Below are 15,603 nucleotides of genomic sequence, written 5' to 3' on the forward strand. Positions count from 1 at the left end.
TTAGGGCAACACAGGCTGACTAAGTCTGCTCACCTAAGAGTGCCAAGAGTCTAAGCAGGCAACAAGGAAGTGGAGTAGACCTGATGACTAAGACCTATCTACAGTATAGGTATCTGTGGATGATCCTAAGAGACCAAGTCTGAAGAGACAGTCCCAGGCAGAGTAGGCCTTATATTTATACCTCTGTGGTGGAACCTGCTAGAACATCTTGCTTACTCAGCCTAGTCAGGTGATCAGGTCATATGACCAAGGATGAGGTCATATGAGGTCATGCACAGCCATGCACAGCAGGTCACCTGACCATCCAATCCTTCCAGCAGGTTCCAGCACATGCCAAGGTATACCAGCTACTTCCATGTCATAAAGGCTTAGTCATGTCTCTTGACCAAGCAATGAGCTGGTGCCCTGACACCTGTCTTGCTTTGCTCATCATTCTAGGTGCAAGGGTCTTTTATTTGCTACACATAGTTCCCATATCCCATCATGATATGTCCCATCTCCCATCTCCCATCTCCTGTTTCCCATGTCCTGTGTCCCATGTCCTGTGTCCCGGGTCCTGTGTCCCATGTCCCATGTCCTGTCTCCTGTCTCCCATCTCCCATCTCCCATCTCCTGTCTGCCATCTCCCATGTCCCGTGTCCCATCTCCCATGTCCCATGTCCTGCACCCCAGGTCCTGTGTCCCATCTCCCATCTCCTGTCTGCTGTCTGCCATCTCCTGTCTGCCATCTGCTATCTCCTGTCTGCCATGTCCCATGTCCCATGTCCTGTGTCCCATGTCTGTCAGGGGTTGTCCCTAAAATCATTTGCAAACAGCTGCAATTGACAACAATCAGAGCACAGTCACATGGCACAACACCCCAAACAACAGCTGACACTACAATCACCTGACTCCAGGAAGGACAGATCCCAGAACATGAGACATCAGTCATAGGTCATGCAGGACCAACCAGACAAGAGACATGAGGTGCCTGCCCTAAGCAAGCTGTATAGTCAGCCACAGACTTTGCTTCCTTTTTACTTCCATACCTAGACATATGTAGAACCCTAGGTATAGCCCCTGTAGCTCTTTAGAGCTAATCTCTTAGGAACCCCATGGTCCAAGGTCATTAGGTTCTAACCACAAAGCTTTAATCACTCCAAATGTGCACATGACACACACACAATCGTGCCTGTTGGCTGCCGATCCCCACTCACTCTATAACACCCCTGTCAATCCCTCCATTTGTAAACAAATGTCAAGGCATTGATTGACATACAACTCACTACTCTCTGATTTGCTTGTTGCCTGTTTGGTTATTCGATCATCAACAATTGTTGGATCATGTTGCCCTCACAATGTCCCATGTCCTGTCTCCCATGTCCTGTCTTCTGTGTCCCATGTCCTGTGTCCCATCTCCCATCTCCCATCTCCCATGTCCTGTGTCCTGTTTCTATGAGTGCTTTATATAGTAAAGATCCAGGGTAGAATACCTATTTGGTTAGGGTTGTAAGTCTTTTGTTCAGTCTATGTAGCTCGGTAGTCAATATACCTCATGTGTGCTATACCTTGCATGCATGTATTTAATATATTATATGTTGAATATTTGGGGATATGGGTTAGAGGTAGGGTTTAATAAAGGCCAGGGTTAAGTAACCCTCAGCCTCCTAGGGACCTGCACTGCCGCAGTGGAAGCAGATTTAGTTCCACTTGGAATTTTGGACTTAGGGTCCGGATTTACTTCCTTCCTCCCACGTGGTGCCACGTGAACCACGTGTTTTTCGCGCGTGGCTTCTTCATATTTGCTTCACTATAGTTAATAGAATGATGAGCGAAGCGAGACGGGCTCCCCTAGTGTATTCATGTAAAACTCCATCATGCCCGGTCAGGGTCCGTAGAAGACAGAGATTGTTTCAGTTCCGGGCTAATTGCGGTTGAACTTAACTGTACATGTAGTTGACTACCCGAGACTTTAGACTCGGACAGTGACCAGGTATGGCCTGAAGGATATAAACTCTCAACTGCTCGGACTGTTCCCCTCGGGCTGCGCTCTCCTTCCTCCCAGGAGAAAGCACAAGATGCACAGCTGGTATCGCTGGATACTCCAGTACCCCACCGAGGTCTTCCCCCCGCGGTCGAAATGGAGAATCGAGGACATCCCTGATCTGGAAGGTCGTGTAGTGATCGTTACAGTACGTCCTAGGACGTATTTCCTCGCAAACATGGGAAAGCTGACTCGTCACTACAGGGCGGGAACACAGGTGCGTCTGTTTGCGTGTCCGGAGATAGGGGCTGAGAAGGTAAAGGCATTGGCAGAGTAACTATCAAGGTGCGCCCCACGTTCCTCAACCTCAACGTCAACCTCTTCCAAGCTCACCTCCCAGTACCTGCTACGTGCCAACGCCCGCGTGTACATGGCCTCCCGCGACCCCGTCAAATCCCTCCAAGCCATTTCAGAGCTCAAAACCGAAACTGGAAAAGAAGACCTCTACTTCCTCCAGCTAGACTTGGGAGATCTGGAATGTGTGAAGCGAGCGGCGGCGGAATTTGCACAGTGGGTGTTTGTTTGCTGTTGGGGAGGTGTGCTGATGATGGGAAAGGAAGGAGAAACACTTGCATTTGCTGTTTAACAATGCGTATGATGTGGCTTCCTCTTACCTAGAATCATCGCTCATCGCTGTATAGCGGGCTGATGCTTGTCCCAATGGACCAACTGACAAAAGACGGCTTCGACCTCCAATTCGGGGTCAACGCTCTCGGTACGCTCTTCCCGGTCAATCCACAAACAAAAAGCCTGAGAGAAATCAGGTCCGGCGTACTTGACGCTGCTCCTCATGCCTCTCCTCCTCGAGACTGCCCAAGCTTCGGAGCCGGGATCAGTGAGGGTCATCAATTCCAGCTCGATGTGCGCTCTTTCTCCCTCGAGTGGCCGGTATGCTCATGTGTCACTGGGTAAGGGTGCACCTTTATGCTCCCTCGGCGGGGATAGATTATCGCACACTCCGTGCTGGACCCATGCGGAACAAGCTAAGCTCCTGGACCGCATACGCGCAATCTAAATGGGTGCGTTCCACTCAAATGACTCCCTCCCGTAGACGGGTCGTTGACAATGGCAGGCAAACGTTGTGTTCGCAAGAGAGCTCGCGAGACGATACAGTGAAAAGGGCGTGGTTTCCTGTGTTGTGCATCCTGGTGCGTGCTCCGTCCGTGAGTGAGACGGTAGGGCTGATAAAGGAGAAGGAATCGTCCGAACCGAACTCCTGCGTCACTCGTCTGCCTTCAGGCGGATCCTCGTACGCTTTCCCAAATCTTACAACCCGAGCCTACTGACGTCGACTCCCAGCACTGTTTCATGTTCCGCCCCGACTCAGAAGGCGCCTTAACCCAGTTATATGCGGGTACTTCACCTCAGGCGGCGGACGCGCATGGACAGTATTTTATTCCTCTTGCGAGGAGGGGCGTGTCTAGGCCGGATACGTATGATGTGGAGGCAGGAAAGACATTTTGGACCTGGGTAGAGAGCGTGACGGCGCACGTCTAGATTTTCTGTATTAGCCTCCTCATGTACTTCATATTCCTTCACGGTAGAATACCCTCCATCGGTCACTCAGACCTGTTATTTCACTCAACTCGAACTCGCATTAAATTGCAATCTGCATATCCTAAGCTAATCTCATCAACGTCTGGGCATCCCACGCCCGCGTCCCCTCAACGCGCGCTGCGCGGTGCCTGGCGGGGCAGCGGGCCCAGGGTTCGATTGTTCGCTCTGCGGGTTACGGATGGTCTCGTCCACACTGAGGATAAGGCAGCATGCCTCGGCCGCCCCGCTCACAACGTTCGTCTTGACCAAACTCGGCTCCCAGACAAAGGCCTCCAAGTTATCCCTCACGCCTTCGTCGCTGTCTACGTCCACTCCAGCCCAGAGTTCGCCCCTCGCGTGCCGTTGACGAAGTTTGTTCATCACGTCCGTAGCGTCGAGGCCGGCATTGGAAGCGATCTGGCGCGGGATGGCCTCGAGAGCGCGGGCCACAGCAGTGAGGATCAGTTGTTGCTTTCCGGCGACTTTGAGCGCCTCCTTCCGGATGTATGCGCTGAGATCCATCTGCAGGAATGTTAGGAGCAAGCAGCAGTGAATGTTTGTCGGACGTACCTCCATTGCTCCGCCACCAGCAACAATTTCGCCGCTTTTTACTGCCCTCCGAACCACCTGGATCGCGTCGTTTAAGCTCCGCTCGACTTCCTCGATGAACTGGTCAGCTCCACCACGCAATACAATCGTGCAGGTCTTCGCTTTGGGGCAACCCTCGAAGAAGTTGTATCGCTCGTTGCCGATCTGACGTTCCTCGAAGGACGCGCATGTGCCAAGATGCTCGGGGAGGATATCGCTTGTCGTACTTTGTACGCTGCCACCAACAGCTTCGACAACACGCCGCAGATCGCCCTGCGCTACACGGCCAGCGCAGAAGATGTTCCTGTCCGCGAACCACTGGGTGGCGAGGTCACCGATGGGGAGCTTGGACAGTACAACTTGAGCGCCAGTCTTCTCGATAGCAGCCAGCTTGCGGTAGATGATCTCCCACTCTGCATCGACGATCGCCTGGTATTCCTGCACTTCTTCGATACGAATCTCGGCGTTGTCCTTCTCCGCTTTCAATTCTAACTCGACGTTGAGGCAGAGAATTTTGGGGTTCTTGAACGATTTCGGCTGCTGTTCGGCACCGGCATACGTGAATGTTTTCTTAAATGCAACGCCTTTGATGAGCAGGGAATCTTCCATAGCCCCACCAGGAACTTTCTTCACACCGATGAGAGACGTGTCATAGGAGAGTTTGGGATCGAGGGAGAGGACGGCTGACACGACCATCTCAGAGAAGAAAGGCTTGTGCGAATGTATGAGTTTGGATGACATCGACGTCGAAGCACACTTGAGTAGGAGAGAGCGGAATTTTCTACATTGGGTCAGCTGTTATCCATCCAGGATGCGGGTCACCGCTCACTCAGTATCCGACTTGTCAATGACTACTTGCACCTCTTTTATTCGTTTCAGTGCCTACAAGGTATCCGTAAGTATTGTATTCTTCGAGCGCTTGCCAATGCATACCATATCCGCGGCTTTCCTCACTCCTTTGGCGATGATGCCAGGAGCCACACCTTCTTCTATAAAGCCCCGAACCTCCTTCAGCATTGCACCGGCAAGAAGAACCACACTAGTGGTCCCATCACCAACTTCCGCATCTTGTGCGCGCGCGATGTCGACGAGTGTCTTTGCTGCTGGATGTATGATGTCCAACAGCTTGACGATGGTTGCACCGTCATTCGTGATGCTCGCCTCGCCGCGGTCGTTCACGATGAGCTTATCCATGCCTCTCGGGCCGAGTGTTGTTGCAAGCGTATCGGAGATTGCAAGGCATGCAGAGATGTTCGACAAGAGCTGCGGCGTTCCTTGCGAACTGTCTGTGCCTTCTCGCAATACCACAACCGTTGGTTGCTACGAAATAGGTGAGTGCCCGTAAGATATAACGTCGAATTTTAACATACCATCGGTAATCCACGGCCAGCCATAGTTGATGAGGCGTTGAGGTCGTTGTATAGAGGATGAGCCCACACTTGTTACAGTACGCGCGTCTTTTGCTTGGTGGGACGCGCGAAAATGCAGGGTAGGTTCGGAGTTTGAATTATACGTTGCTTCTGCCCAGCCACCGAGTGTTGCTTCTGGTGCGGCGCCAACTCCAAGTCGTCCCCTACTCTTGTTCGTTTGTGTCCAAATTACCCGTCGCTGCTTCCCTTCGAGCTTATCAGGATGGTGAAACGCAAGCTTATTGACATCAGTGACGAGGATGTATACGCTGAACTTGGACTTACACGAACTCGTCGTCGCGTCTCTCAGGAGGAAATCGAGAACGCACCTGCTATGCTTGAAACCATTGAACCAACGGATAGGAAAGTCCATCGTACGTACTGGACGCAATGGAGCTTCCTTGACTACAACAACAAGATCAGGCATCATAATTCAACCTGATAGGCCTGTTCTTGTCGGTCGCTCTCCTCTTTGGTACCTAAAGACCGCATATATGCTGGTATCCCCTGGTTTGACGCTGAACTAGTCATTATATCGTCAACTCTCAGGTGGTGTCTAAGGAACATTGCAAGATATATGCGTGAGTTTCATAGCTCTCTAATTCTGTGGAACCTCCAGCTCTGTTTTCTGTTAGCGTCCAACATGATTCCTACTTGACCGTCTGTTGCAAGGTGCTCAGTGTCCCGTACACTTCCTGGTCGGGCCGTAATGATTGACCTGCATATTTGCGTACCGATGTAGGATCTTTCATGGAACGGAGTAAAACTCAACGGTCTCGAGATGCAATCCAACTCTGCATTCCTCTTGCTTCATGGCGATTCGCTGACTTTGCCGAACGACCAAAGTTCGTGTGAGAGAACATGAAAAATCCGCGGCTGGCTAATCGGCGGGACAGCCTTCCGTGTTTCTTACAAGGTCCCACTTCCACTGAGACCTGAGTCACTTCGCGGTCTTTTGTCTGGAGGACAGACTGGGAGTGCTGCTATCGGAAATGGTCGATATCTCGTCAACTCAACCGAATTGGGAAAGTAAGTGTCCAACCCATGTACGTCATGGTGTATGCTCACTGCGGTATAGTGGAACATTTGGCAGTGTCCATCTCGCAGTCGACATGATCAAAGGAAGGCAGGTTGCCTGCAAAATCATTCCCCTCAAGAGCAAGGATGACAGCAGCGACATCGAAAGGTCGGGGAAATACGCTGCTGTCATGCGGGAGGTGGATATCCTCAAGAAGCTGTCACATGTTAGTTTGATTATATGTCAAGTATACCATGCTGAACGTTTTGTCAGCCTAATATCAATGAAGTGTTGGACGTCTGTGAAACTTCCGCAAGAACGAAAATGTTTGTTTTTATGATGTCCAATTGGGTTCTCTTATGACGCACTTTCTCCATAGCTGTGTCGTGCTGGGTCTCTCAACAGGGGGAGATCTGTTTTCTCATCTCGTCAGGAGAACCAGGTTGAATGAGATGGAGGCGAAGTATTTCCTCCTTCAGATATTCTATGGTATCAAGTATTTGCATCAGAAAGGAGTAGCACATCGTGACTTGAAACCCGAGGTGCGTCGTCTAGCTCGTACCTGGCTTGAAGTGACATTCGGTCTTTAGAATATCCTGCTGGTCACCCCGCCTCCGTTTCCCCGCCTGCAAATCGCGGACTTCGGCCTGGCTCGGATGTTTCCACGAGATACGCAAGCAAAGATGAACAACCGCTCACTCACCGTCCTTGGCACAGTGGACTATATTGCCCCGGAGATCGCCGAGCTCATGCAAATCGGACAAGAAAAACTAATTACTCCCACTCGCGGAGACGTTATTGCGATGGCTGGTGACAGCTGGGCGATTGGCTGCATCGCATATCAGATGTTCACGTAGATGCCTTTCTTTTCTCCATTGAAACAGACCACGACTATCGGATTTTTGTTTAGTGGCTTCCAACCGTTTTATCCTTACGAGTATATGGATAGTCGGGACCATGACGAGGACTATCACGAGGTAATACCGCCAGCTCAGCCGTTCGACGTTCCTCCCGCACCGGAAACTATCGAGGATGATAGAATGATGCCGCTCCCGCCTCTATCTGGTGCAGCAGTGAAGAGCAAGGACGGCACTCGCGATGAGCTAGTTCGCAAGGCTATTATGGAATGCAAGCCCGATATGTCACATGATATTTGGGATTCCGTTCCCAACGGTTCGTGAAAGCACAGTTCCGACGAGCATCAATGCTGAATATCCGTGCAGCTCGTACAATGATCGAAAAGCTTCTGGATAAGCTTCCTCAATGCCGATGGACAGCAAAGCGTGCTCTAGAATGTGGCTGGATGAAGGCTGATAGAAAGGCGATGGATGAAATGTATGAAAAGACGATTGACATGAAAGATTGATGCAACGTTTGCTCCGTTTATGAGCAACTAAGAGATCAAGTTGACACGGATAGCAGTAATCTTAATGCATGCTTTGATCTTTGGGACATGACTTCACACAACACGTAAACACTCTGATGCACTTACTGTTAATTCCATGGGTTGCATTGTGCATCAATTGGATAGGCAAGACATGTTGGGCATGCCATCCAATAATGTCTTCCATTTCCACCAATGCACAATGCACTCCATGACCCCAAGTGCCATGTTGTATAATTACTACACTCATGTGTCAACAAGATGCTGACAAGGATATAGGCAAACACTTACAATCCAACCGAGATATATCAGTCCCTGCTGAGCTGCAATATCTTTGGCAACTTGCTTCGAGCTTGCAGTGCCAACACCAACTTCAATATGATCCACTGAGGCAACATAAGCATGGCATGATAGTGTGCACATCAACGGCACGTACCAAGCAGTGAGCATGTCCAAGTCTTCTGATGATCCGGTCCCGTAGAGGCGTCAGTAAATGACACTTCCCTCTTCAGCTGCGTCGCCTTCTGCCTCAGAGCAGCCAGCGACCCGGAGACCTTCGACGCAGTTGCTGGGAAAACTGGTGTTTGCCTGTAGGCGGGCTGTTGGAAATAAGGCGCTGGTTGTGGCTGACTGGGGTATGCCGGGCGAGAAGAGATAAGAGGCATGGAAGGGTGATACTCGTCTGGGTCCTGCTTGATGCGAGGGTCTCGTGAAGGTTGGGGAGATCCGTAGGCGTTCGGAGGGGGATAGTTGTAGTTGAACCCAGTCGTTCCCATCGCCCCTGGAGGGTAGCGCGGGCTGATGTTCGGCAGATGGCCACTGGGTGGGACTGGGAGAGGTGGCGGAGACATGACTGGTTGATTGTCGCGAAGCTGCTCTGACGGCTCGGTCTCTTGCCCGTATGACTTGCAGATACGATGCACCCAATCATATACGCGATCAATCGACATCTCCACTATTGCAGCACCAACATAGGCTTCGAATATGCCCGCGTATGTCTTCTCGACATCGGTTATGTTGGCGCCAGTACTCTGGAGGGATGTGGTGAGTCGGTAGAGCTTCGCAAAGATAGCAAGCTGATGATTGGTGCAGAACATGTCGCGCTTTTTCTGCAGGGACGCTCAGTATAATTCGAAAGCTCAACGACAATAGCAGGCACACCTGCACAGCAATTGCTGTATCCATCGGATACTTGTCCCACAAGAACCTGAGCGCAGCAAACTTGATCAGATCCTGCCCCAGCACCTGAAACCTCTTGTGCGCAGCTCGTCTAGATATCCCACTCATGGTCGCTTCATTGCTCAACGGGTTCAAGACAACGTCCAGCGAGTCTTCGTCGATGATCTGCAGCAGTGGAGGGTCGAGATCCATTATGGAACGCGGAAGTGTCACCTCCCCGTCCTCAGTCATAGGCTGGGGAACATCCTCGGATTGCGAGGTAACAGCGGAATGTTCAAAGTACATGGGAGTTTGTTAAAGCTCGAATGAAAGACGACCGCAAGGGAACGAGGGGGGGCAAGTGCACACCGCGGTACAGAGGTGCATGCGCTGCATTGGTTGATGCACACTCAATCCAGGGCGAGATTCTGGCCTTCCCGTTCGGCGGCGTATCCTCTTCGCAACTTTCTCGCCGCCTAATCTGCCTCGTTCCCCTTTTCGCTTTTTCACAGGGTTTAGACGAATCATTCTCAAGACATTATCTATTCATCAAGGACATCTATTGCAAACAATGCTTTACATGGGTGTCTGTTAACTTCATCATCTCTGTGTATAACGTGTCAGATCATTCAAAGTTCATATTGAGCGGCCTCGTGCTTTGGTTGCAGCGACGATGTCATCAAACGTGATCGAAGAGCGTTCGGCCATAGAGCGGAATATGCCGTTGTACTCCCAAAGGTTCGCGGGAGAGTCAAATTCCTACAAATATGGATTCAGGAAGCGCCCACAGGAGAAGATTACCACTGTACTCACTGCGATACGACCGGCATCCATCACACAAATTCGGTCGCAGCCGATGATCGTTTTGAGTCGATCTACAAGACAGTCAGGTGAGTGGATTGCTTGTGCCAGAGAATGCATCAACTCACGAGCAATGATAAGCATCGTCCTGTCATGGAACTCGCGTGCAATCGTATCTTGAATCTTCTGATCCGTTTCATAATCAACCGAAGCAGTCGCTTCGTCGAGAACAATAACTCGAGAATCCTTAACCAGCGCTCTCGCCAAAGACACAAGTGATCGCTGACCAACGGACAAGTTGGCACCCTCATCATCTATGGTGGAATCTAGGTTGAAACGCATCACAGGCGACTGGGCACCACTCGGCACATCTTCGTCTTTCTCAGGATCGCCACCGACCATGCGTGTCTCCTCAACAAGGTAGGAACGTTTGAGGGCATCCCACAGCTTGGCGTCGTCGTACAAGCCGAAAGGATCAAGGTTTGTACGGAGAGTGCCAGAGAAAAGGAGTGGATCTTGCGGAAAAATGGCAATCTTGCTGCGGAGATCCGCAAGACCGATCTTGGAGATATCAACACCATCAATGACGATGTTCCCCCCACCTATCTCGACAAGACGGTACAGAGCTACCATGATAGATGACTTGCCAGCACCAGTACGTCCAACGATACCAATTTTCTCCCCTGCTGAAACGTGCATCGCCAGCCCTTTGAGCACCGGCGGCAAGCCGGGGCGATAAGACATGACGACGTCGTTGAAGTCGATCTTTCCGGCCTCGGGCCACGATGCCGCTGGCTTGGTTTCGGGGATCTCTTGAGGCGCCTCTTGCTCCACATGCTTCGCATAATGAACAACACGCTCCACACCGTTCATGTCGTTCTCAACCTCGGCCAACTGTCGCACCATCCATCCAAACGTCTGTTGGACCATGAGAATATAGCTGAGGACGACACCAGTCTGGGACGGGGAGATGCTGTTCCTGGATGCGACAGCGAGGATGGATACGACAAGTGTGAGAAGCGTCCCGAGGAAGTCCAGCCGAACTCCGAGCCAGCGTTGGTTGACGACAGTGAGCCAATATGCGCGGTTCTCGATATCCATCCGCTTGACGTTGTCATCGCAAAAACGGTTGATCTCGCCATACGCGCGGATGGTGGCAAGACCGGACAGTGATTCAGAGAAGTGTGCGTACAGCGAAGACCGAAGAATCGAATCAAGTCGCTTGAGCTCGCGCGCACTTGCCCGGTAGAAGAGGGCGGCATAGTAGTACCCTACGCTAACGACCGCGACCGCGATGAGGAAATATGGTTCGAAGATCCCAATAAGGATGACGGCACCGATAATGGCAGACATCGTAGCGCAGAACATACGAAGAGCGTCACCCAGCAAGTTGTCGATTGTGTCGATATCCTTCGAGAAGCGATTCATGATGCGGCCAAGGGGCGTGGTATCAAAGAACGACATGGGCGCGTGCATGACACGATCGATGGCGTCCCGATGGAGTGCTTGAGAAGCATAGAACGTGAGCATAGCAAACACGGTACCGTTAAGGAAGAAGCTGATTGCTTGGAAGAAACCCCACCCAGCGTAGATGCCCATATAGAAGCCTTGGGGCATCCAGGGCCAGTACAATTCCTGCCAGTAGACAAGCCAATACGAATTCATCACGTTGCCGATTTGCATCATGGCCAGGGTAGCGAGCAGCATGGGGATGAGCAAGCGCCCCCGACCAGCTTTCAGGTACGAGCCATAAACCGAACCGGCCACGGCGCCGGTATTGCGCTCCTCGGTTTGCATGAGGGCCATACCTTGTTGGGCGACCTTCTTCTTTTTATCCTCGCTCTTCTCGCCCTCAACAGCGATGACCTCTTCCTCCTCCTGTTCATGGCGCTCCTCCTCCGAGCCAAACTCTCGCACGAATCGCGCGAAGGCGCCATCGTGGCCCATGAGCTCCTGGTACGTCCCGCGCTCCGAAATCACCCCATCGACCATCGTGATGATGTAATCGACGTACGGCAGGAAATGGAGGGCATGTGTGACAAGCACTCGGGTCTTGCCCGCCAAGGCACCCTGAATGGCGCCGTGGAAGACAGCCTTTCCTACATGCGCGTCAAGAGCTGAGAGCGGATCATCCAGAAGAACAATGTCGCTGCCAAAGTAGATGGAACGGGCGATGTTGATACGCTGCTTCTGCCCGCCAGAAAGTGAGATGCCCCTCTCGCCCACCTCGGTGAAGTCATAATTAGGGAGCATCTCGAGATCTGCCTCGAGGCAAGCGTCGCGGATGGCGTTCCAGTACCGCTTTTCCTCAAACGGCTGACCGAAAAGGATGTTGTTGCGCACAGTTGCGTTCTGTATCCAGGCCGTCTGGGAACAATATCCAACCGAGCCACCGAACTTGACTTCACCAGAAGTTTGACGCATTTCTCCAATGAGACCCTGGAGCAACGAGCTCTTGCCGGAGCCGACGGCGCCGACAACAGCACAGAGCTGACCTCGCGGAACAATGAAAGAAAGATCCTTCAGCTGGAAGACACGGTCCTTCTTTCCTTGTGTATCCTTCTCTTGCAATGCCGCTGCCGCTCCTCCAGCGATGGCGAGCGCCGCAGCCTCCTTCTCCGCTGCTTTGCGCTCCCTTTTGCTTTGCTTCTTCCCCTTCTTCCCCTCCTTCCCCTCTTCCGGGGCCGGGGCATCCCACGTGAAGGTCGCGTCACGGACGTCGATCGCCACAGGCAAGTTCGGGTCGGTTTCGCGGGTGCTGGAGAGAGTTTCAGCGACGAAGACGTCGTACAACCGGGAAAGGGCCTGCTGAGCGTCGGCAATCGCGGACAGGGTCATCGGGAGGAACATAAGGGGAAGCCTCAGGAGCTGGAAGAGGGTGAGGGAGGAGAAGATAATGGCGGGTTGAAGCTGGTTTCCTGCAAGCGAGTACACGACAAACGAGAGCACCGCTGCGAATGCCGGAAGGGAGAACGCGACGGCGTTGTTAGCTGCACGTGTGAGGAGGAGATTGCGGATGTAGCGCAATTCCTGGGCTCGGTACTCTGCGATCCGCTTGAGGAATGGGATCTCCCAAGCAAAGAACTTGATCACCCGCATCCCACCCAAGAGTTCCTGCAAAAGCTTTGCGCGCCGATCGGTCCAGACCATGCTCTTCTTACGCATCTTGAAGAGTTCTTTCATTGCCCGTGTTTGCAGAGGCGTAGCGAAAACGAAGAATGCGAATCCTGCTAGGGCACTTGGTCCGAGGTTGATAAGCAGGATGATTAGGCAGACAATCATCTGGATTGGAGCAGCCCACGCAACGTGGAAGAATCCGCACGCAAAGTCAATTCGTGAGACGTCGGTCGAGATGTGATTGACGAGCTTGCCGTTCGTGAGAGTTGCACGAGCACGGTTAGTCAAGTGCACAGAGCGAGAGTAGATTGCACTAATGAGTGCACCGCGAAGCAAGACGCCGGTCGAAGTAGATCGATAGAAGAACATGTGCGTGCCGAGAGAAGCGATCACCTGCATGGCGAAGAGGATAATGGCGTATCCTATTCCCAGACCGACGCCTGGCGTGGGCAGGCCTTGTTGATGCAGAGCATACGAGTTCGTGGCATACGCGATGAGGGCTTTGACCACAAGCGGGGACGTGATCTGGCTCGTGTCGGCAAGAACCTTAGCTAGTCCTCCAATCCAGAACCAGACCCACACGGCTTCGTTAAGCGCCAATACCAGGCTAGCCTTTTTCTTCCCCCCCACCGTACGCCATTCGTGTTCCATCGCAGCATAGCCCCCCGACTTGTTGGATCCACGCATCATCCACCACGCTCGCCTCCAGAACACGGGAGACACCTCTCCAGCGGCGAGGCGGGAATTGTAGGCTTCTGCCTTCTTATGTCTCCTCTCGAACGCAACTCGAACCTTCTCACCCAGCAGCTGGGAACTTCGAGTTTCACTCATTTTCCACAAGTCTGGCGGCTCGAGCGGACGCGCATAGCCAAGTGTGAGCATAGGTGTTACCCAGCTGTAGGTGAGTTGGGAGAAGATGTTTGCTCTCTGTTCGGGCGAAGGGTAGGCATCGTCGAGCGAGGCGGCGGGTTGCGGCACATCCAAGGAAAGGAAGGGAACACGTTGGTACCTGTACGAAAAAAGTTGTGAACGTGTCGCTAGGCGTGCCGGTGAGAAGACAACATACCAAGGGTATGGCTTGTCGTACTTAAGGTATTCTTGCTTTACCTTGTCCAATGCGCCTTCCGCTGCATCTTCTCCAACATGTGTATGCACGCTACTCCTTCGATGTGCCTTCTCGTCCGTGTCTCCAGAGGCGCTGGCCGTCGCCGGAGAGATTAGCTGATCGCCTTTTTCGAGGTCGAGGGAGTGGGTGGGTTCGAGCGTGGGCGCAGTGGAGAGGGGAATGGTACCTTTCTCGCTGGACATGATGATGACTCACACTGAATAGATGCGAGGAGGAGGGACGCCAAGGCAAGGTGTGATGGAGCAGCAAAGGGAGTTGGCCGTCGAGTGTCAACCAGCACCAGGCAAAGTACGAGTCGACGAAGGAAACGTGCGCCCGGATTCGCGGTGGACCACAAGCTCGAGCAGGATATCCGGGAGCCGCGCAGAAAGGTTGTTTGTCAGCAAGTGCGCCTGACGTTGACACCGAAGACAGGAAGCCAACACGCAGTCAAGGTTCAAAGCCCGCCCCCTCAGGGAACTCTTCGTCAGTGGGATCCAAGCGGATCGAAGGGCCTTTCCTTGCGGGGATTGGCCGTATGTGTCGAGAGATAGCGGCCAGTCCATGCCGCTGCGTATATATACACCCCGTTCGGAGCAGGACATCGACAAAGGTTGTTGGACGGGTCCAGCGCCTCCATTTATGACCACGCGCCCCACGATTGTTCAGCATCCACCTAACCCGGTTGATCAGTGAACACTTCGTGGACGTAAAGCAGGAGATGCCGAATGTTCAGGGCCCTCGGCGACCATGCACTGAAAAGGGGGCACGCGCGCCTATTGGCTCACCCAGCCGGCCACTCCAATTTGTTTTTAGACGGCTTCCTCCAGGCCCGGAAATCCATCGGATAAACATCTTTTCCTCAAATTATTAGACTAGAACGCAATTAATATTCTTGGTCACAATGACGATGGATGAATACTTCACGCCCAGTCTCAATCCAAATCTTTGTCTCGGATTGGCTAGCCTGACCTTTTCCTTGTCGATCTTCTATCAATACTCTAGACATTCCCATCACTTCCCTGGGCGTAGAGCTGGCAGCAGAGTAAGCGGCCCCACCTTCCGGTCGCAGCAGACAACGATCCATACTCCCGCGTGGGCCGACGATACATCCACGGATGGCTGTATTCTCTGCTGGGTGCAGGAAGACAAGCCGCCAACTTCCCAAGAGCGTCCAGACCCTCTGAACAGACGCGGTACAAGATAAATTGCACCCTTGATCTCCGTTGTTTGGATGAATGAAGAATGGACGAAGGTGCGTAGGGATTGTTGCCAAGGATATGCTGGGAACAACTTTTGCAATCAAATTGGATAACATCAGTAAGCAATAACCTTGTTTGGTATTTGTAATAAACACAGACATATATATATATATCCCCTCTATCCGGAAATGAATGGATGCGAGCAAAGTCATCATTTCCATGAGAAAGCGGCGTTTAAAGGGTTAAACAAAGGGAGCTCTTG

The 15,603-nt window shown here is 52.3% G+C and overlaps 5 protein-coding genes across 5 annotated transcripts; 2 read left to right on the forward strand and 3 right to left on the reverse strand.

Annotated features, from left to right (window-relative positions):
• Positions 1 to 2,057: 2,057 nt before the first annotated feature.
• DACRYDRAFT_109540 (NADP-binding protein) lies at positions 2,058 to 3,520 on the forward strand (the record flags this gene model as incomplete). Its single annotated transcript, XM_040768901.1, has 11 exons — positions 2,058 to 2,171; positions 2,228 to 2,240; positions 2,286 to 2,308; positions 2,364 to 2,533; positions 2,580 to 2,615; positions 2,665 to 2,738; positions 2,788 to 2,884; positions 2,937 to 3,042; positions 3,096 to 3,171; positions 3,220 to 3,272; positions 3,323 to 3,520. 11 exons carry the CDS (start codon positions 2,058 to 2,060, stop codon positions 3,518 to 3,520), a joined length of 960 nt encoding a protein of 319 aa, XP_040627018.1.
• Positions 3,521 to 3,619: 99 nt separating this feature from the next.
• On the reverse strand, positions 3,620 to 5,609 carry DACRYDRAFT_101157 (t-complex protein 1). Its single transcript, XM_040767528.1, has 5 exons — positions 5,518 to 5,609; positions 5,081 to 5,467; positions 4,977 to 5,029; positions 4,130 to 4,928; positions 3,620 to 4,081 (listed from the first exon to the last, which is right to left on the reverse strand). Exons 1-5 carry the CDS (start codon positions 5,539 to 5,541, stop codon positions 3,656 to 3,658), a joined length of 1,689 nt encoding a protein of 562 aa, XP_040627019.1. The 5' UTR covers positions 5,542 to 5,609; the 3' UTR covers positions 3,620 to 3,655.
• A 728-nt stretch (positions 5,610 to 6,337) lies between these two features.
• Positions 6,338 to 7,940, forward strand: DACRYDRAFT_17156 (kinase-like protein; the record flags this gene model as incomplete). Its single annotated transcript, XM_040771262.1, has 8 exons — positions 6,338 to 6,401; positions 6,453 to 6,585; positions 6,635 to 6,800; positions 6,848 to 6,900; positions 6,954 to 7,116; positions 7,165 to 7,427; positions 7,485 to 7,747; positions 7,798 to 7,940. 8 exons carry the CDS (start codon positions 6,338 to 6,340, stop codon positions 7,938 to 7,940), a joined length of 1,248 nt encoding a protein of 415 aa, XP_040627020.1.
• DACRYDRAFT_117691 (uncharacterized protein) lies at positions 7,936 to 9,712 on the reverse strand. Its single transcript, XM_040770436.1, has 4 exons — positions 9,120 to 9,712; positions 8,395 to 9,067; positions 8,250 to 8,344; positions 7,936 to 8,198 (listed from the first exon to the last, which is right to left on the reverse strand). The coding sequence occupies exons 1-4, from the start codon at positions 9,420 to 9,422 to the stop codon at positions 8,196 to 8,198; spliced, it is 1,074 nt and encodes a 357-aa protein (XP_040627021.1). The 5' UTR covers positions 9,423 to 9,712; the 3' UTR covers positions 7,936 to 8,195.
• Positions 9,713 to 9,752: 40 nt separating this feature from the next.
• On the reverse strand, positions 9,753 to 14,837 carry DACRYDRAFT_81800 (ABC transporter; the record flags this gene model as incomplete). The annotated part of the gene is made up of 3 exons (XM_040776530.1): positions 10,046 to 14,837; positions 9,930 to 9,991; positions 9,753 to 9,875 (listed from the first exon to the last, which is right to left on the reverse strand). Exons 1-3 carry the CDS (start codon positions 14,340 to 14,342, stop codon positions 9,753 to 9,755), a joined length of 4,482 nt encoding a protein of 1,493 aa, XP_040627022.1. The 5' UTR covers positions 14,343 to 14,837.
• Positions 14,838 to 15,603: the final 766 nt, after the last annotated feature.

Source organism: Dacryopinax primogenitus (genome assembly GCF_000292625.1).
Source record: "Dacryopinax primogenitus strain DJM-731 SS1 chromosome Unknown DACRYscaffold_14, whole genome shotgun sequence".
In the NCBI taxonomy this organism is placed as follows: Eukaryota; Fungi; Basidiomycota; class Dacrymycetes; order Dacrymycetales; family Dacrymycetaceae; genus Dacryopinax; species Dacryopinax primogenitus.

Excerpts from the sequence above, each read along its gene's own strand:
- DACRYDRAFT_101157 (XM_040767528.1), bottom strand. The coding sequence starts at position 5,541 with ATGGCTGGCCGTGGATTACCGATG. Across the intron at positions 5,030-5,080 it reads TGAGGAAAGCCGCGGATATG|GCACTGAAACGAATAAAAGA; the intron begins GTATGCATTGGC and ends GATACCTTGTAG. Across the intron at positions 4,082-4,129 it reads CTGGTGGCGGAGCAATGGAG|ATGGATCTCAGCGCATACAT; the intron begins GTACGTCCGACA and ends ACATTCCTGCAG.
- DACRYDRAFT_117691 (XM_040770436.1), bottom strand. The coding sequence starts at position 9,422 with ATGTACTTTGAACATTCCGCTGTTACCTCGCAATCCGAGGATGTTCCC. Across the intron at positions 9,068-9,119 it reads ATACAGCAATTGCTGTGCAG|AAAAAGCGCGACATGTTCTG; the intron begins GTGTGCCTGCTA and ends GCGTCCCTGCAG. Across the intron at positions 8,345-8,394 it reads TTGGACATGCTCACTGCTTG|TGGATCATATTGAAGTTGGT; the intron begins GTACGTGCCGTT and ends ATGTTGCCTCAG.